The 20880-nt window shown below is 38.6% G+C and overlaps 1 protein-coding gene across 1 annotated transcript; it reads left to right on the top strand.

Moving 5' to 3' along the window:
• The first annotated feature begins 230 nt into the window (after nt 1–230).
• Nucleotides 231–20474, top strand: NDUFA9 (NADH:ubiquinone oxidoreductase subunit A9). The gene is made up of 11 exons (XM_075761532.1): nt 231–347; nt 4374–4544; nt 5366–5463; nt 5655–5746; nt 8693–8834; nt 9944–10046; nt 10785–10852; nt 11002–11078; nt 15664–15759; nt 17725–17791; nt 20195–20474. Exons 1-11 carry the CDS (start codon nt 290–292, stop codon nt 20363–20365), a joined length of 1143 nt encoding a protein of 380 aa, XP_075617647.1. The 5' UTR covers nt 231–289; the 3' UTR covers nt 20366–20474.
• Nucleotides 20475–20880: the final 406 nt, after the last annotated feature.

The following is a 20880-nucleotide window of genomic DNA, read 5'->3' as shown; positions in this document are numbered from 1 at the left end:
GAGCACGCTAGGCCTCTCCAAACCGAAGCAAGCCCCGGCCGCGCGCCGCCTCCCCTCAGCGGGAGCACGTGCGGTCCCCGCCCGACGGCTGGGCCCCGCCCATCTCCCCGCCCCACGGAACAGAGAAACTGACTGCGTGCCCTCCAGGCGCATGCGCGCTGCGGGGGGGGGGAGGCGGCTCTGCGCAGGCGCATTCTCCCGCGCGATGGTTGCACTTGCGCACGCAGTGGGGCAGAGGTTTGACCCTGCCCGTGTGCCGTCCGGCGCGAGGGTTGGTGGGTAAAGCAAGATGGCGGCTGTGGCTCGGTGCTCTCGGGCTCCCCGCGGCCTCTTGTTGCCAAGGGCAGGTGAGTGTCACCGCCGGCGAGGGGCCGCGGCGAGCCAGGCTGCCCTTGCGCTTTCTGCCCGAGCCTGTGCGGTGCTGTGCCAGCCATCTGCCCGCGGGCCTCCCTTCTCTCACCGCGGCGCTCTCGGGAGTAGAGCTGGGTGAGGGAGCCGACAGGGCAGCGTCTGAAAAGCAGCTGGCTAAAGTAACTGTTCGCAGCAGAAATGGTCCGTTTTCTGCTTTCCTTCTCTTTAGGGAACTGGGGTTTGTAGTCCAAAGGGCCGCATGGGATTGCTCAGGCTGCTGGTATAGCTACACTGTAGGTTGTCTCACTCGGACTGTCAAAATCTCAGCAAGGGAAATGCTGTCCTGCAGGCTAAAAATTTGGATTCCTCTTACGATTTCTTAGGTGACCTTGACATTTTGGGAATGGTCTGTAAGCATGCTCAAGTAACAAAATATTTAAAGCTTGTATTTGGGCCTTTGTTGCTAAAACAGAACTGATTTTTAATGAAATTGATTCAGCATGTGCTCTGCCATGTAAATCGGGAGATGGCAAGCAGGATTTGTTGTTTGATGAAGGTGAGGAAGGAATTTAAAATATTTTTAACGGGAACAATGTGTCTTTTCAAGAAAAAGATGGTTCTGGTTTACTGTGGATATTTGAGGTTTAATTCAAATCAGTGTTCATAAACTGCTTTAGATATGGATTGCCAAAGTAAATTTCCAGTGACAAATGGATTCTGGTTAGTGAAGAAGATGAAATCCTACTGTTCTGGGGAAAGAATCTCCAAGCAACTCTGTGTTACATGGAAGCACAGAGCTTTAAGCAGTGATACTCAGTCTGGAGATACTAACATGAGTTGTGAAAGCTGCATGGCTCTATTTAGTTAATAAAGGCCTGTCTTGACAGGGCTCCAATCTGTATGGAAAGTCCTTCACTGGTTATGAATCAGTGCTTACTTTGAGTCTCATGGATATCCTTAAAACTCAACTTTTTTTTTTTTTTTGGTAATATAGGAGTCATTTGGCACCTAGCCATAGATGGTGATACATTGTGACAGATCTTGTACAGCTATGGAACAAGAAATGATGTACACCAGTAAAGACCTTACAGCATAAGACAAGCAATAATAGACGTGTACACACAGATGGGAGAATACAAGACAGTAATTGTATGTTATTTGTTAGTATGACAGTGACAGCATCCTGAAGAGTGTGTCACCAATAATTTTTGCAGAAATAACAGCAAAAAACCCACAAAGTACTTGAAAGATGTGTAGATTTTTTTTCAGATTAACTTTCTTGTCCTTCTTACATGGGTTGATCTGCTCAATAATACTTTTTTCAACAGTTGCTCACAGTGGGCTAAAACCTTGTTGCTTTTAGGTTTTTATATTGTAAGCACTAAAATCTTCCTATCTAAGAGTAACAGCAGTAGTGTTAATTTGGTAAATATGGTTTTGGTGTAATTTTTTTTTTACAAACCTTTACAGAGAGAAGTGTATGTAAACAAAGTACTGAGAGGAGTATAGGTCATCAAACTTTCTCTTTCACGATCTCCACATACCATGTAGCTTTTTCACATACTTGAAAGAATCCTGCTGGTTATAAAGAACCCGGTCATTTTTCTGTGAGTCTGCTTTTCCTAAAAAAATAAATAACAAAACTCTAGTTTTTAGAACACTAATGAAGGTAACAAGTTCATTCAACTGTTTCCTTCAGTGTTATCCTTTATGCTTGCCCTTGTACTGAGATTTGTCAATCTCTGCTCTTCGGGTACCCGTTACATAGCTACAGGTTTTATTCTGTACAGAGTATTCGGTATACACCCCTGATTTCATTTGCAGGTTTGTTCTGTTGTTGTCATTTAAAAGAATAAAGAAATAAAAGCAACTCCCCCTCTCCAAGAGTTTTCAACATTAAAACCTAGGGTATAGACTGTATATTTGTGTAGTCTGTGTCAGATGACATTATAAGGAAAGTGTGGTAATGTGTTTTAAGATGTGCTGTATTGGAAATCTATTGAAATGACTGCCTTCACTTTCACTGTAATTCCACAGAAGTATACACGGATTTTAGAGTGCAATGTTAAATTAACTGGATGATAGAAAAATCAGAGAGTGAAGATAGGTGGTGAATATGGCAGTGATGAGTTGGCGTATTCCTTAAAATTTCAGTTTGGGGTGTTAAAAAATGTAATATGAACATACTGTGTCACTTTTAAAACTGCATGACAGGTTTTTAGTCATTAATTGGATACCACAGGAATGTGTACTGCTATTAAACTCCAGCAGATCTTTGACAGACTGTGGTGTTTTTTGCAGGGGTTGATAGTTTTGGTGGGTATTTTGTTTGTTTTTTAATGGATACTTATCATAGGGTGTATTTTCCTTCTTTCTCATAGTTAATCTCAAGGTCTCTGTTTCAGTAATGGAGAGGCCCTGCATATCTGTCACTTCAGGGCAGATACCATACCCAGTTTAACTGTTCCTGAGCTTGGACCTATTTTGTGGGAGAGTTGCTTCTTAGGAAGTCCTATACCTACTTTTAAGTTTGTGTAGGTAATATCTTATTTTGTCCTGTTTCTGTCAGCCAATTGGAGTATAGTTTGTACACATAGTATATTAATTTGATAAGTACAAGTGTATATGTGGGATTGCTTTATTTAGTTAAGTGGGTATCAAACTACCTTTAAGGACAAAATTGGAGATGTGGTATCTTGTATTATTCCAGTTTCTGGCTTTGGATAGACAAACTTTTGGGTACAGAAACACCTCCTTCAGGCACTGAAATAGCTGGATTTTCTGGTTTGAATTCCATCAGCGGATCTAACAAAATAGAATTTATGTCCAAACATACCATGTCCTTTTTATCTTCTTAACACCATGGCTACAGCATCAGTGCCACTGTGTAACTGGTAATACCTACCCATATTGGGATAAAATGTCCTCCTTCGCTGTACAAGTGGGATTTTTTTGTTGTTGTTGTTTCCTAATGCATCTGTCATTTTGATATCAAATACTAGTCTTGTCTTCTTTATGAATCTTGCTACTTACATTTATATGGGGAAGATGAAACTTGCTTGTTCTTATCCAGAAAGTGCTTATGGCCATGACTTAGTAAAAGTTGAAAGGTCAGTTACTGGATTTCTGTTACATCCTCAAGCTAGTTTTCCAGTAACACCTCTTACAGTCTGCTGTTGTCAACAGCCAGATGTCTGTACTGTGTTAATGCACTCTACATTTCATCTGTTCCTTTCTTTTTATGAGCATGGACACGTAGTAACTTTAAACGCTTCTAATTTCACAAATCTCTTACAAGCAGTTTATTTCTTGCTTTTGGCTAACTTGGTTGGAGAGGACATGTTTCTTCTCTTCAAAGTCCCTATTGGAGCTACCTCATCAATTTATGTCAATATCTTACTGATATCCTGTTTCTGTGGCTTTCAACTTTTCATAGCTCCTTGAGAAAAGGAACAGCTTTGAGGCAGTATTTTATGCATCATGGATCTGGCTCTTTGCATCTCTTAATTTCCCTTCACTCCAGAGCTATAATATAGGAGGATTGCTGCCTCCAACATTTGGGTCTGCTGTATTTAGACTGAGGTAAAAAGTCTGGTTAACTGCGTCTAGAGTGATTTTTGAGGTCTTTGTCCCACAGTTCTCAGATCAGGGAGTGGGATGTGGATGTACTTGGATGGGACCTGCCTGTCGCACGTATTATTTATTTATTTAACCTCTGTGCTTCACCTTATACATCAAGTACTAATGCTAGCCAGTTAAGCTTTACTTGCGGTTTAGGAGCCGATAACCTTAGTCTGCTCTTTTCATGTCTAAGTTTGGTCTTTGACTTTTATCAACAGCTCCCTCAAGTCTACTGTCCTCTGACCTATCCAGAAATAGCCTGGCAGGAGTCTTGACATGGGAAATCTTGCTGAGGGAGATTAGAGAAAATGGATCTGTAACGAGAAAAATAACATTAACTATGGTTTGGCACTGATAACTTTTAGCTTATATCACATGCTCTCTCCCATTTTGTGTTGTAGGCCCTGGTATCTCTGTGCTAGCTGCAGCACCGTCTGTGTTGCATCAGCACCGCCAAGTTCATCATGCAATGATCCCTCGTGGACGAAGTGGACGATCATCTGTTAGTGGCATCGTGGCCACTGTCTTTGGGGCTACAGGTTTCCTGGGGCGATATGTTGTCAACCGTTTAGGTAATGTTCCCCAGGAGTACTAAATAATAAAATTTAAGTGTTTAACAAAACTCTAGTTTTTCTCTAGGTTGCAGGATTATCTAGAAATCTCTGGGATTTTGGATCTTAAAAGTGAAGAAGTATTTTGTGTGATACTTTCATAGTATTTGGTCTGCTAAAGTGCCAAGATGTGAAAATTGGTAAAAACTATTTTAATCTAGGAAATTTAGAAGCTTTAGAATGTGATTAAAGTAATTAAAATAAGTCATTCTCCTTCAAGTACTGTTTTTCTAGTCTGTAAAATGCAGATCAGAGGAGAGATACAGCACGTGTTTGATTCTTCTGGTTTTGGCCTTATTAGGACATTTTACTAAAATGTTTGCAGGAATTTGGTTGGAATTCTTTAGAATTGCCCTTTTGAATTTGAGTTTTAAAAAATAACTCTTGCTTTTTTTTCCTTCTCCTCTCCATGCAATTTTAAAAAATGCAAATATCCTTAGATGTGACACATTTTTAGGTATTACACTGTTTTATAGCACATATTGTGATTATTTTTTTTGTTATTGTTGTTTGTTAACGAGCTTATATTGTTTGTCTTACCAGCTTCTATATTTTATCTTATAAGCTCAAACATTCAAGTATGTCCCTGCTTAAGAATTCCAGTGATGTAGGTTCAAAAACTTACTTCTAGCTTTGCAGATAACTATTCAAGATATCTATGTGTATTTGTTGTGCTTTAACACCAGGGAAAAAAAGGAAGTTTTGTGTATTCAGAAGTTCATCTACTTAGAGTTACATAGTAGCTTGAGATAAATTAAACTTTTTTTTTTTTAAACACCTAGGTCGCATTGGATCACAAGTAATCATACCCTATCGTTGTGATCAGTATGACCTCATGTATCTGCGACCGATGGGTGACTTGGGGCAACTTCTCTTCTTAGTAAGTCTTTTGCTTTGGCTTTAGATCAAATACAATACCATTGCTATACAAGGAAGTCTGTTAATCATTCTCAAAGTCAGAACTCCAGCTATTGTTTAGCCTCTAAATGGAAATGGTGTGAAAGATCTTTCTTTGATTATGCCTATTTACACATTATCTCATCTTTTTCCCATTTGATGCTCTGGTTACAGGAGTGGGACTCTAAGGACAAAGACTCGATCCGAAGAGCCGTGGAACACAGCAATGTGGTCATTAATCTTGTTGGAAAGGAATGGGAAACAAAGTAATTTTCCTTTTTTTTTCCCTATATAGATAGATTTGTACCAGGTATTGGACATTGTAGCCATGTTTTACAGCATGTGTACAGTATGCAGTGACACTGACACTATTCTTGGCTTCTACAAAAAGGCAAAAATGAAACTTTGTATATAAAAGTTCTTCTATTTCTTTAAATGGTTAACTAGAATCCTGGTTATGATCTGCTCTTGAAAAGTGCATTCTTTCTACAATTTTCTAGTGTACAGCTTTTATTCTGTCAGAGAGTTCAATGTACTGCTTTCATACACCTTACAGATGTTAGCTGGGTGCGTTCCTATAGCTGATGAGGCTCAGCAGTTTCTGTGAGCTTGTATTTACATTGTTACAGAAGTGGGCTTTTGTCATGTCACTTTGGGGTAGTGATGAATTGTAGCCTACCAGAATAAGCTATGATCAAGCTTTTCCTTTTCTCTGGTAAATGCTAATAAAAAGGAATAGCTAATGGAGAGTCCTTAAGATTATGATTAATAACATCATTCTTTGAGAGAATTTTGGCATAGATGCTGCTCGCTACATAAATGTTTTTTTGGTAATAATTTTAAAAATAGTTCCTTTTTGAAATCTGTTTTAAAATCCCCTATTTATTTGAGGTTAAAAATACCTATAACAGCCTCATATTTTTTTTGCATGCATGCGATTATGTCCACTTTATTTAAAGCCTTGTGTAGAACTGCCAGACAAAAACTTACTAGTTTGTGATTTGCCTTTATAAGTTATGTAATTTTGCTATTGTAGTAGACAGAAACAAATGCAGGTATCAGTTTCATCTGCATTTATAAGCCTAATGCCTTTGTTGCTCTTTGCTTTTTTTTTTTGAGCAGCCATTTGGTTTTGTATTCTCAAATTGTACAATTATTTTTCCTAAAATAGTGTGTTTGGTGGCAAGCACCTATTTCAGCTGTTTCTTGTCTAGTCAAATATCATACATAACTTCTGGGAGATGCTTTGATTTCACATTCAAATTTGTAGAGGTACTTTCCTTTTCTGATATTCACTTAGTTCCTTGTCCCACTGTTGGAGTCTATAACGGTTTAGTTGGGGAAGAGTCCACTCAACCTAAATTAACTTCAGTCTTGTGCATTTGACAAGGTTTTTGGGGGGTTTTATATCTTCTTCAGACTTTGAGATACAGGTAAAAATGTACAAACCAACCTGTCAGGATTCTTTTGTGCTGTTACTAAATGATGAATATAAAGAGTTCAAATGACTATTGCTATCAGAACAGAAGAAATGTCTTTGTAATGTGGGGGCAAGGGAAGAAAAGAAAGCCTGTACAATGTAAAAGGACAATGTAATCTCTTTTTATCTTTCAGATGGGTATTTAATGTGTACTTCCCCCTTTAAAATTTCTGGACTATTGTAAAAAGTCTGATTTATGTAAGGTAGGGTTTCTTTGTTATTGAAAGGAAGTGTGACAATAGCAACAACAAAAAGTTTCATTCTAGTTATAAAACCCCAAACCTTGTCACTCCAGTCAATTTCCACAGATTCAAAAGCAGAGGTGTTGGTACATGTTAAGGACTTTTGGATGTTCCAAAACTTATGACTGTATTGCACAAATGTTCTTATCATGTATTTTATCTACCATGTTGGTAGTGGTGATGCTGGAACCCTGAAATAAATTTCTGTGGTCTGTTAAACACAAGGTCAGACTAGCCATTGTAATGATCCCCAAGTCTAAGAAAAACTTAAACAGGAGAAAAAAGAAAAAAAAAAGGAAAAAAAAAAGAGTAAGATTAGAAGTAGAGATCAGTCAAAAAAAAAAAAAGTAAAGCCTTCCATTAAATACTTTCCTCTTTGCCTAGTATTAGTGTACAGTCTCATCTGTGTATACTATGTTGTTTGAAAACTCCATAGTTACAGGAGGGATGTTATTCTTGTGTGTTTCTAAAATCTATTTTTGTGAGTAGAACAGGAGTGATGGTTCCCAGGATCAGATTAGTTATTGAGGGGTCAAAAATAACTTTTTATTTTTAAGTCTTTCTTTAGACTCCAGTGGGATATGAAGAGCTGTGGGAGTAGATAAGGACAGAGAGGCATTTGGACGAGATGTTTGTTACCCAAAGCAAATGGAAAGGATGGGGCCGGGTGCTTACAAAGACAGTGTAAAGACATGAGAAGCCAATTCTCTTTCTTGCAGTCTTGGGATAGTTGGAAAGAATTTTGGGATTGTTGCCAGCCTATAGTGTCAGTTCTGCTTGGAGACAGAGCTTCTGTATTGTTCTTGATCAGAATGCCAAACTAGATTACATTTGAACCCCCCTAATTTAGGCCCCTTGAATGGCATAAAGTGAGCAGAGGTGTTCTTTCTGCATGCTTCCCCTTGAAGTCCCTTACAGCTGCTATAAAATGGTTCTTAACTGTTCTGTCGGTATAAAATTTTCCATTTGCATAAGCACCTGTGAGTTCTTTGGTCTGTTTTTGTCCACTTTTCCAACACCTAGCATCTGCTGTAACTTAGGCTGCTCAGAATTTTTGAGCTCCTTTGTAGTGTAATTGAGTGCATTAAATCAAATCAAATTTTGACCAGGTGGTGTAAAAAGGCAGCTTTGCTCAGATTTCAAGATGCAGCACTTCTCTTATAAAAAATAATAAAATAAATCACTTGGGTAGAGTTTTCCATTTGTCACAGACAAGCGGGCAAGAGGATTTTTCATACTGATTTAATTTTAACAGGTGAAAAAGCAGACTACTGTTACTGTAATTGAAGATTACAGACAGTACTGTTTTTCACTTGCCTCATGTTTTGATTATATAAAAAGTCCTTTCATGAAAGGAAACTTCCTAACAAAGAGTGTCAAGATAAGTTTTTGAAATATATTCAAGTAATATGTAATGATTGTTATTGGTTGGTAGGCAGCCACTGTTGATAGCTCTTAAATTAAAAGTTGGTTTTTTTGCCTTGTTTTAGAAACTTCAGTTTTGAAGATGAATTTGTAAACATTCCTACAAGTATTGCGCAGATAGCTAGGGAAGCTGGTGTGGAAACACTCGTTCATATCTCTCACCTGAATGCTAGCATGAAGAGTCCTTCCAAATACCTCAGGAGTAAAGTAAGTCTGGAATCCTTTAGAATACATCTTCCAAGAGGCTACTTTTTTTTGTTGTTTCCTCCCCCCAACTGGGTCTGTTTGAAGGAAATCAGTGTATGAATTTACTATGGAATGTTTTCTGCAGCTGAGGAATTTTTGAGTTACTGTGCTTATTGGAACTAGAAATCCTCCTTAGTACTTCATGTGCCTTGAAGGGGAATAGATCTTGTATTCATGAAAACTCTTCCTTTCTTCTGTCCTTAATATCTTTGCATCTAAAATTACTGTCATTAAGAAAGAGGAACTAGTTTGGTCATGGTTTGGGATCTGATATCAGGCCTAACATCTAAGGCTGGAATGACCTAGCAGAATAAGAGTTGATGCCAAAATGAATGCTGCAAAGGCAGATGAGTGTCACAATTACAGGCCTTTGGAGTGGAATTGTTAGCTACTCTTATTAAATTTTTTTTATTATTATTTTTAGGAGGTATAATTTTCTATTACTGATTTTCTCTTTATAATATAGCTATTATCCCAGTTTCAGGTATTTTTTTTTTTAAGCTCACTGTATTCCACTTTGTCTTTAATATAAACATTTTTTAAAACCTGTGTTAAAATTCGGTACCTCTCAATATGTGACAACTCTGTAGGATAGTGAGGCCTTATTGTATTGGCCAGTCCCACGTGGAAAGCAGGTAGCCACCACTGAAGTTTCTAACTGTACTTCGCAGTTCTTGGAGTGTTCTGCTAATGTAGTAGGGGTTATGTAAACATTCTGTTTTCTTCCAAGCTCTGATCTGACATAAGCGAGAGAAGTACTTAGGTTAGGCTTCTTTCTTTTTGAACTTTGTCACTTTAAATTTGTGTCACTTCACTAATGGGGCTGTATTGTAGATACTTTCTTCTATTTGAGATACATGTTTATGGGACTTTTGGGATGTTCTGAGAGAACTGTATCTTAGCATAGCATCTCGAAGATCAAATGGCTTAGATATGAATAATTTTTGTGCTGCTGCTGGTGTCATTTCTGATAGTGCTGTAGTCAGAATGCATTAAGTTCTGAAAAGGCATCCTGTTCTGGTCTGTTCAGAAGGGGTCTAATGGACGTTTTCATTTTAATTGAATGATAGGCTGTTGGAGAGAAAGCAGTGAGGGAAAAATTTCCAGATGCTATAATTCTGAAGCCCTCAGAGATGTTTGGGAGAGAGGACCGATTTCTCAATCATTATGCAAGTATGTACTCCTAAAATAATAAAACCATGTATGATTTGTATATCTGTCTGTAGAGAACAGAAGGAAAATGTGATTTGCTTTTGAAAAGCAGAGAGGTATGTTTTTACCAGAAATGTAATGAATTTTTTTAACTGAAGGTGTGTAATGGAAACATTATGAATTTTTATCTCATGACTGAATTTTCTGAATCAAGTTAGACTTTAGTATTTGGGGTTTTTTTGGTTTTGGTTTGTTTTTTTTTTTTAAGAGGGGGAAGTTATACTAATTTTTTTTTTTTTTTCTTTAGTTTAGATTGTTCTGAGCTAAGGTCTGGTCATCTTAACCCTGAAAATAGTTTATCCTGAAAGTAGTTTTTCAAATTGGTAATACAGGAATGTAAAAATAAACCTGAGTTGTTCTGGGCTCCGAAACAAATGTAATGACTCTGATGTATCATCAACAAAATTGTTAGATCGGCTAGAGTGGAATCTGTCTTGCAAAGCTGAGATATCTCTGAACCTGTCTAGGTAAAAAGTAAATACAGCCTTCCCATAGTTGTTAATCAGAAAACTATATGTGCGTTGAAAACAATGCTACTGAAATTGGATGATAATTCTTCCCAGTTCTGGGTTTTTTGGTTTTTTTTAAAGTTAGGCTTCAGAAGAGATCCACAGTCAGTGTAGCACAGCATGGTTGGTTATTTGTGCCGAAAGGATTCACAGATATTTTTCTCACATTATGTATCTATCTTTCTATCAGACATGGGCTGGTTTGGTGGTGTGCCTCTTATTTCTCTGGGCAAAAAAACAGTGAAGCAACCAGTATATGTAAGTTTTTAATCAAACAAGACAATCCCAAATCCTCTGTATGTGTGTGTCGGGTTTTTTTTCTTTTCTCCCTGTAAATCACTTCTCAAAGACAAGTATGTGCATGCATTCCTCTTTTCTATTGGTAATTGTCTGAATTTTTCTCACAGGTGGTTGATGTAGCAAAGGCAATTATTAACACAATTAAGGATCCTGATGCTAAAGGAAAAACATACGCCTTGGCTGGGTAGGTTAATTTTCTGAATCTAATTAACTGAAATACTTATTTTTGGTGTCATTTTTTGGCATGCTGCACAGTACATTTAATTTCTCTATCCATGCACACAGTTTGAGCTGCAATAAATTCCACCTCCTTTTTGGGAGGAAAAATGACTCAAGCTGTTATTGTGTGTACTCTGAAAATCCTAGTTTGGGCCCCATTACATTTAATGTTATGTATGTGCACACAAAGAAATAGGCAGTCTTGGGAAACAAGACTACATAGATTTGGAGAAAAATTTGGTAAAGCTGTGTGGAAACCACCTGGAATTAGAATGGGTGGAGGCAGTGGATCTCTTGGAATATTTTTGTGTACAAAAGCTCCAAGTCAGAATAGGCTAATTAGCATTAAGAATAAACAACATGGCAAAGGCCAAGGTAATGTATCCATGTTTTGATACTGTAACATAGCACTGGAACCGGTCTTCATCCAATATGTGGTAAAAGGAACGTTAGATTCATTGATAAACAATTGCTAATTAATCAAGATAGAAATGATGCTGAACACCTCTCTTTTTTCTGTTGCATGCATATCTCTGTCTTCTCCCCTTTATAGACTGAAAATGTGCATAGTATAGATTTTGCAAAAGGCTTATCTGAGATTACGTTGTTTTTTCCTTGTTTGTTTTGTGATGCTGTTACAGTGACAGCTTTTTATTCCCATAGAGCAGAGATAATTGCTGGTTCATCTTTTACTCCTGTGACATGACTTTCTTCAGCGCTCTAACTGAGCTGTTGAGGAAGATGTTATCCTGGCAGCTAGCCTAGGTGTGCTGTATGCTGGTATTCTGGAAAAGGCAGCAACCAGGTCTTCAACTTCTTTTGGATCATTCTGACCAACTTCTGCTCAAAAACTAGCAAAATAAGAGAAAGAAGCTAACAATGGTCTGAAAGGACTACTAACAGGAACAATAAGGGTATTAAGTAACTTGAAGTTGCTTTCAAATCACTGGGATGATATGAAGTGTCACGCTAAAGAACAAGTGGAAAAAAATGCTAGACAGCCATTCACAACCACTTTTTTAACCAAAGAGAATAGATACATAGGTGTCAGATGGCCACTGTTAATGGGAAAACGTGATGAAATTAATGCTTTCAGTGATTATTTTATCTCTTGGGGCCAGATTTGAAGATGGGTCAATATGTATCGAAAGCAGCCTGCTACAAGAGGAAGGAAAGGTGTCTTTTTAGGTTCATTGCTGTCTCAGCAAAAGCAACTGCTCCAACTGCAGGAGAAATTGAGAATTGCACACTAAATAGATCACTATTTGCAGTCAAATGGAAGGGGAATTGGCTAAACTTGGAATGTATTCTTAGTTTCAAAGTCTCATTTTTTGGCAAATTACAGAAGGCCAGGAGCTGAGAGCCCAGGTTTCAGAGGCAGGAATTCAAGCAAGGATGTCAGGCTCTCACTGCAAGGAATACAGAGTTTCAGGCACCTAACAGTGACTGAAAAGACTTTGAGTAAATGATGGTCTAAACCAAAGATCCAAATCAGTGTCGGAAAAACAAACAAACAAACTGTGTAGCATAACCCTTGACTAAAACTGTATATGAGACTTTTTATTTTATAAAAGGAGTTACCAGTTTGAGTTTAAAATACTAGTTTTGTAAGAGCATTCTATTTCTATGTTAGAGGGTTTTTTTGTTGTTTTTTTTTTTCCTTTCCTACTATATGGTGGAATAGAGTTTTAACTGTGACAATTAGTGGTGTCACTGCTATTTCTGAATGACTGAAGATTTGATGTGGATTTTTTATCTGTTCCCTTCTTTGTCGCATGGCATTGGTTTTGCTTCATCCACTTGTTAAACCTGTCTTGAATGCTAATGCTCTCCAGAGCTTACTGTCTGCTAGTATCATGGTTAATGTAATGACATTTCAATGTAATTTTATTTCTGGTGAAGTTATGTTGTTAATCTTTCATAATTTGTAAAGAAACAGACAGTATTTATCTTTATTTTCACAATTTCAAGTTTGGCTATACCATACATCCTTACATATCAGGATGAAAGTGAAATTGGCTACCTTTAGATAGGCACGAGGGCAAAAAATTTGGTAAAAAAACATGCTAATAAGTAATGAAAATGAAGTTTGTTTGTTTGTTTTTTCTCACCTGAGTAAGTAAATTTGTCATTATCACTTTTTGCTGTACTTCTCTTAGCAGAAGAAAACTTAATAACTTGTTTTTGATGGTAGTCCTTTAGTGTAACTTCATAAATGCAGATCTCTCTCAGGTTCTGTAATCCAGCCACCTGGGTGAAGTTGATAAGGAGTTTTGAGTGTTGAATTCTTTTGAATTCTCCCAAATATGCTGACCTACCTTTAAGTATATATCCATTAAAATGTTTTGCCCTAATTTGCTTTTACAAACTAAAGTGGAAGTAATTTGGGCTTCTGTCTTTTTTCCAGCATCTAACCACAAACAAAACTTGTTGATATTAGCATTGCTGTTCTTTCTGAAGAACATGTCAATTGAAGGCTCAGTTTTCATGCATGCAACCTCAGACCTTGATATCTTTGAGATCTTGGTTTTGTCAAACTGAAATTCATGTTCATTTTATCATAGTCTTGGATTTTTGGATGGTGTGAAGTTTTGCATACTTAGACAGCCTTACGCTAACATGGTTTCATTTTTGTGGGGATTTACATTCTAAGAGTAATTCAGTGTCTCCTATTAAAAAACCAAAAAAACCCCCAACAAACACAAAGGAGACTGAAGATGAAAAAACCTACAGAGTTGTATTTTTAGGGAGGGCCCTACCTGGGAAGTAATTGGTCTCAAGGTCCTTGTCATGTCACTGAGGTCTCTGCCTTAGCTGGAAAGCATAGCAAATCATTAGGAGACACACACTTTTGGTGTATTCATTGCTGCTTTGATCATGATCAGCAGGATGTAATTTTGAAGGTTGAAGCACCAAGTGACACACCAGTGCTCAGCAGTGTGCTCTTACGTGTTGTGAAGATTTTCAGAATGTTTTGGAATACCAGCAAGTTGCCTTAAAAGCCACGGGAGACAGCTGTTTCAGTCTGGGCCATCTATAGAGTATTAAAATGCTAAGGCAAAGACTGAATAAGAAAGGAATGGGAACTCCCAATGGTATATGTTTCTCTTAAACTACTGCAGGTGTGCAGAAGACTGACTGCTTCCTTCCCTCCATCTTGAGAGGGGAAATGTGTTCTTTTGGGGGAATTTATCTTAGTTTCTTCCTCTTGCTTTTGAAGACAACAGTATGTTCTTAGTCGAGCAAAGTCAAGTGAATCAATTTCCCTGCAGTCATTTGCTACCAAAGATGGGATGTCTTGTTAACAAACCTTTTTTAATTTTACCATTTGCTTTCTGGCTTCCTTCTATTACAAACTGCCAAGTGTGCTTGTACAAATTCAGTCCTGTCCCAGCGCTGAAAATCTCGTATTTGGAATTTGAGTCAGTAGTTACAGCATGGAGGAGGCACATTAAAGGTGTGCTTTAATAGTACGCAGAATACACTGTATTCAGTATGATCGTGGTGGGTTAGCCTTGGCCATCAGCCAGATGCCCATCCAGCTGCTCATTCAACAGGACAGCGGGAGAGAATAATATGAAAAGCTTATGGGTTGAGATAAAGACAGGGAGATTGCTTACCATTTACTGTCATGGGCCAAACAGACTCAACTTGAGAAAAATTAATTTATTTTACTGTCAATTAAAATAGATTTGAATAGTGTCAAATAAAGACAAAAAGAATAAACCAACACCTTTTCTCCTCCACCCTTTTCCCAGGCTCAGCTTCAGTCCTTCACTCCCAACTCCTCTACCCTCTCTCCCTGAGCAGTGCAGAGGATGGGGAATGGTGGGTTACGGTGTCAGTCCATCACAGCTCCTCTCTGCCGCTCCTTCCTTCTCCCACTGTTCCCCTGCTCCACTGTGGGTCTTTCCATGGGCTGCAGGCCTTCAGGATAAGCCTGCTCCAGCGTGGGCTCTCCAGGGACTGCAGGGGAATCTCTGCTCGGGCACCTGGAGCACCTCCTCCTGCTCACACCTAGGTATCTCTGCAGGGCTGTTTCTCACACTTTTTCCCCCCTCACTCCTCTCTGCCTGTGTGGCATTTTTTGCCTTCCTTAAATATGTTTTCCCCAAGGTGCCCCCATCTTTTCTGAGGGGCTCAGCCTTGCCCTGAGGTGGGTCTGTTGGAGCCGGCTGTGCCCAGCATGGGGCAGTCCTGAACTCTCCACATAGGCCTCCGCTGCAGCCCCCCCGCCAGTGCCTGGGCACTGGCACCCAACACAGTGACAGAACAATTTTGCAATTTGTGACTTACACTGTTACCATCACTGGTGTTAGATGATATGTTTTTCTACTTAATCCCTCTCTATTTCAAACAGCACAGAATCTGGAGAGTCAAAATTGGTTCCCTTCTCATGAGGAAAATGACAAATCTGGCAAATCATGTAGATTAAAGAAAACAGGTCCTCGGTAGGCTTGGGAGATGGAAGGCTTTAAAATTTTTGTCTCTTGCTGCAAATATTTAAGTATACCTAACTTACCTGTAAAGTTTGTTGCTTTTTCTTTCAGACCGAACCGATACCTCCTTTACGACATGGTAGAATACATCTACGCGGTTTCCGTTCGAACCTTTCTTCCCTATCCGCTTCCTCGTCCTCTCTACCAGTAAGTGGGACCCTTCACTGGGAACTTGGGATCCACAGAAGCATAAATAACTGTTGCATTGGTCATTTAATATTGCCAATTGTTATTTAATGCAGTAGAATTGTAGAAACTGTCTTTCCCTAGGTACTCATTAGCTAGCTTTGAGTCTTCTGCTCAGGTATAGGCCTGTATTTGATGAGTTAGCGTATGAAAGGTGGACCTGTAATAAACTTCACATAACTATTTATTCCAAAGTCATTGAAAGGCTTTACTGAGTCAAGAAGTAGCAAAAGGTCCTAAGTAGTGACAATCAATAGCAAACTAAATGAACTTTTAATAGTACCACAGGGGAAATTGTGTGTATGTTGCTGACAGATTTTTCTGCACCAGCTTCAGGTATTGCTACTGTCAGCTTTCCTTCCAGTCTGGTGAGCACTGCCACCTTGGCAGCAGAGTTGGGATAAGGGTGGGTTATGGGTATTGATTGACTTTCTAGTTCAGTCCTTTGTATTGATTTGAGCTAGTGTTGGTGATAGTTTGTATTGAGATGTTGGCCTGGGAATTTGAGCAGTGCAGTTGTGAGCATGCATTTCCTTGTCTGTGATATGATGTGATACCTTTTAGAAGACAGTAATAAATGGGGAGGTAATAAGAGAAAGGTGTAGCATCATTTCAGTTGACTACAGCAGATGAACTGAGGCTCTGTTTGCGTGCACTGAGCTTCTGCAGCTGTACATTTTGGCCTCGAGGTACTGAGGATAGAAGCGGAATTGCTGAATTGCAGCTACTGAATAATAATGCATGAAAAAGTGCAGTAAAAATCTGATCCTGGGCCTACTCCTTAAGGCATAATCACATCCTTTTGAGGAGCTACCTCAAGCAGTAAATGCAGTTTCAGAAGTTGCCCTCAGCATGGTTGAGATGTGTTAATATTTCGAGTGCTGGTGGTCTTCAATTTTAGTACAATACAAACTAATAAGCTAAAAAAGTCACTGATGTTATAACCCTCCTACCAATCTGCTGATAGGACTCAACATTGGATTGATGTAGCTAATGGTGATTAATGCTAGAACAACATCTTAAACTGTTGTGGCTCTTTCTGAATTGGCTGTAGAGCCATCAGGTTAACATGGCTCAGCTGTCACTGAGTAGCTTGTTAAAAAGTAACTGTTGGTGTTTATTCGTTTTATTCACATTTGCCGCAGTCCATGCTTTTTTCTTTATTAAGTGGTATTTCATATTTTTGAGAAAAGAGTGCATCTGAAAGGTGGATAAGCCTAGTTCTGGTTACATGCAGTAACTTAGTAACACCCTGTTCTGCCAGATGAGCACTTCAGTGAGAGATTCTACCTTGAATGCTGCTGGTCTTGATACACAGAGCAGGAGCTGTAGCGTTATTTTCTTCTCTCTACCAGATTTTCTTTGTTTCAAGGGAAACTTCATTCCTGGAAACCGCAAATATACTAATCCTCATCCTTTTTACAGATGCAGATTGCTCCAGATTCCATCATCTTGTTTGTACAGCTGTTAACTCATTTAGTTGTCAGCAAGCATGTTTTCTCATGGAGGCATTGAATCAAACTTTGTGACTAATTGGATTACTGCCTAGACTACTAGGGAACAGAGTTTGGAGGAAAGGCAGGGGCAAGACTGAACCCTCTGGTGTGTGGGGAATTGGATGTAGAGGTTTATTTTCCCCAGCCACTAATGCTCATTTTTTCTACTAGATATCTGCTCCTTCATTCCCTTCCAAAGTAAAAGAATAGGAAATCAAATAATTCAGTAGCAAACAGTTAAAGTTACCAGAAACACAGCTAAGAACTTGCTGGCTGGCATGTTCACTGTTTTAATGAATTCATAGCTTGCAAGAACAGCTGGAGAACAATCTCTTGCTCACTGTCTATTAAGTGTGAAATATTTTTACCAGTTCTCATTTTCTTCTCTGCATTGGATAATGACTATACTTTTGCAATACTCTGATTACAGTTTAGTTGCAAGATTCTTTGAGATTAGTCCATTTGAACCATGGATAACACGAGACAAAGTGGACCGGGTAAGTATAGGATAATCCACAAATTCTCGGGAAATGTTTCATTGTGTATTTGTAACTTGCACTTGTAGTTATGCATTCAAGGAGTGCTGAAATGTGTGTACTTCATGTGGTGTAGTACTTCATGTGGTGTAGTATTTCAGTCTGTTCAATGGCTAGAATTTGATTATAAAGAGTTGCTGTTTGGATGCTACAAAAATGTAAATTTTTAAAGGTGTCTATATATAAAACCTTCCTCAAAAATGGTTCTGGTTCCTACCATACAATTGCTGCAGCTACTTACTGTTCTGCAATCTTGCTCTTAACTTACTTGTTCAGACCTGTTACAGTGCCAAGGGGATACGTTGTCAAAGCAGTCTGTTGTAGTCTTACAAAGACTTATTAAGAGAGAGGGACTAACAGAAATTGTTTTTAAAAGGCAGCATTATGATGTAGTCTTTCTACTAGCACTGGTGGAGGAAGAATAGTTAACATATTTCTCTAAATACGTTTAAGAAAGTGGTTGAAACAATTGGTGACAGGGTTATATAGCAAGAAGTAACATGATGGGGATGGGGAAAGGGCACAACCTTCTTAAGCGTTAAAAGTGGTCGAGGCTGCATGCTTTGCTGTGCCCCACCTCCTTCCCCCAAAACACATGCTATTGAAAATAGCAAAGCCAAAGCAGAGGTTGGATGTGCAATGTGCAGCTAATTGATGCGAGGGAGTGCTCCCTACTTTTAGGTAACTAGTAAGTTTATATACCTCTAGATGCATTAAAATGACTTATACCATCCAGATAATGGTGTTTTAAACAGTGCTGGATGCAGCCCAAATTCTCACTTAAAGTTAGAATGCGTTTCTCATGAGCGTGTTGCAACTTCATGTGTATTCCTGAGTCTCCAAGTGGGAGTGGAGAAATAACTTGCAAAAAACCAACTGCAAGTGAGGAAAAAGTAGTGATTTCGCAAGTATTCATGTCAAAACTGTTGGCATATGCATAGGTTAGCAAAGGTAGGGTCATGCACTTTGACAGACTCTAAGCTTGCTGTTTGAAATTAATTTGAGTCAGGGTACTACCGTGAATCTGGGAGAACTGTACTTAGAGCTACTTACTGAATAGCTGTACACAATTAATTTCTATGTCAGCATTTCTCCATCTCTAAAATAAACTGATTTCCTATTCTGTTTGGAAAAACTGTGGACAGTATGTGTAATAAAGGAGTTAAGTTTATTCACAGTCTTGTATAAAGCTTCCCCCCTGCACTGACTCATCCCCCATACTAGAGCGAGTTTGCATTGTAGTTCTATTTGCTGTATTGACCTGGGATGTAGATGTAACATCTCCTGAAAACCTTACTTCTAGCTGCCTTGTAGTTTATAGAGTTAAATTTCGTAAAATAAGCCTGCACCAAATCACTCAAAACTACTGTAATTCAGCTATAGCATGGGTAGTCTAAGAGGGAGTTTCTCTATGTTATTTCTGTGTCCGATTGTTCCTCTTTCCCAGCTTTTCGTCTGAAGTAATCTACAAAAAATCAGATGTAGTTGACTTAAAGACTTTTCAAGGAATAATAGCATACGAGAAATCCCCATTTTCTAAGATATAGGTCATATGTGTTGCAAATATGTTAATAGGATTAAATACTTGTCCTGTACAGGACCCTGTTGTAAACCATGAACAGAGAAAACAACCTACCAAAGGCAGTAATTCAACATACATTTTCTTGACAAAACAGAATGTATATAATTGCAGTTCAAATACGCCCTTGCAAGTTTGGCCTAATTTTGTGGTTACAGTCTTATTGTTAATGTATACCCAATGGAGAGGAAATGAAGACACTTTCTGCATGTGTCTCTGCTATTTATTCCTGAATCTAAATCTGAAGCCTGGAGGACTTTTTGCCAGATGCAGAACATCTGTGTCTCCTGTCAAAGTACACTGGGTACTCAATACCTTGTATAATAATGCTATAGTTCTGTAGGGCCACATTGAATCTCTTCCTCCTCCCAAGGGAAAACACTGAGCCAAAGCTACGGTCAAAGAACTGGGACTGACACATAGTAGGCTGAGTCCACGTTTGTGTTTGAATAGTTCTTCAGATCTAGTACAAGATGCAGCAGTGCATTGTATTGTGGAGTTCTGTCTTGGGCGAAACAGTCTTAGATCAGCAGCAGCCTTGAAATTGCAGTAGAATCTCCCAGGAGCTGCCATTTGTAGAAAATTGTTTTGACACCTACTAAAATGTTTCTACTACTAGAGATTTATGCTAGTTTATTTCTGTAAAAGAACAAAGGTGACCTCAGGTATAAGTACACAATACTTTTTTTTAGTGCATGAATAATTGCATTGGGTGTAATGCTGTTCATTCTATCAAGTGAATTCCCTCTTTTCTTTTTTTCTTTTTTTCTTTTTTCTTTTTAAAGTTTCACACAACGGACATGACATTTCCTGATCTTCCTGGTTTGGAAGACCTGGGTATTCAACCAACATCACTAGAACAAAAAGCAATTGAAGTTCTGCGCCGTCACCGCAGATACCGCTGGTTGGACACTGAGCTGGAGGAAGCAAAACCAGCTAAGACATATCCCATGTAACAATTGATAAGGTGGTTACTTAACGCTTCTTAAACTGCCTTTGTATGACCCAATTTGTTTGGAGAACTGTGTACATACTGAGTAAAATATATTAATCATGTAAACGATATTTCACCAGTGTTGTCTTTTTAATTATGGAAGACTGTCATTGAAATGCATTTTTTCTCTTTAAAAGCTCATGAAAGCAAATTTACATATTGTTGCTTAGCTTGTAAGCGTTAAAGTATTTTGAAGGTGTCTTAACACTAGTCAGTTTCTCCCTTGGTTCTCAAAGGAAGCATACCACTGAGCTTTAGTAAGTGCTCAAGTGGTTTGAGAACATTGCAGTTCAGGATTACCTGGCCGAGAACACATCCTTTCCAATAGGGAGAGCTGGTACTGCCACCTATTCAGGTTATGGGGTCTTGGATAAAACCCCATTTTTAAGTTCTTGACTTTTCTGAGCTTTGTTTTCTGCCCTGAGCAGAACTATTATAGCAAATGCCAACCAAAATGGCACAAGCTGTTTCTAAGGT

Source organism: Balearica regulorum, chromosome 1 (genome assembly GCF_011004875.1).
Source record: "Balearica regulorum gibbericeps isolate bBalReg1 chromosome 1, bBalReg1.pri, whole genome shotgun sequence".
NCBI lineage: Eukaryota > Metazoa > Chordata > Aves > Gruiformes > Gruidae > Balearica > Balearica regulorum.
Note: the sequence above shows the minus strand (reverse complement) of the source record. Positions and strands in the feature narration are given on the sequence as shown.

Excerpts from the sequence above, each read along its gene's own strand:
- NDUFA9 (XM_075761532.1), top strand. The coding sequence starts at position 290 with ATGGCGGCTGTGGCTCGGTGCTCTCGGGCTCCCCGCGGCCTCTTGTTG. Across the intron at positions 5,464-5,654 it reads TGGGGCAACTTCTCTTCTTA|GAGTGGGACTCTAAGGACAA; the intron begins GTAAGTCTTTTG and ends CTCTGGTTACAG. Across the intron at positions 11,079-15,663 it reads AAAACATACGCCTTGGCTGG|ACCGAACCGATACCTCCTTT; the intron begins GTAGGTTAATTT and ends TTTTTCTTTCAG.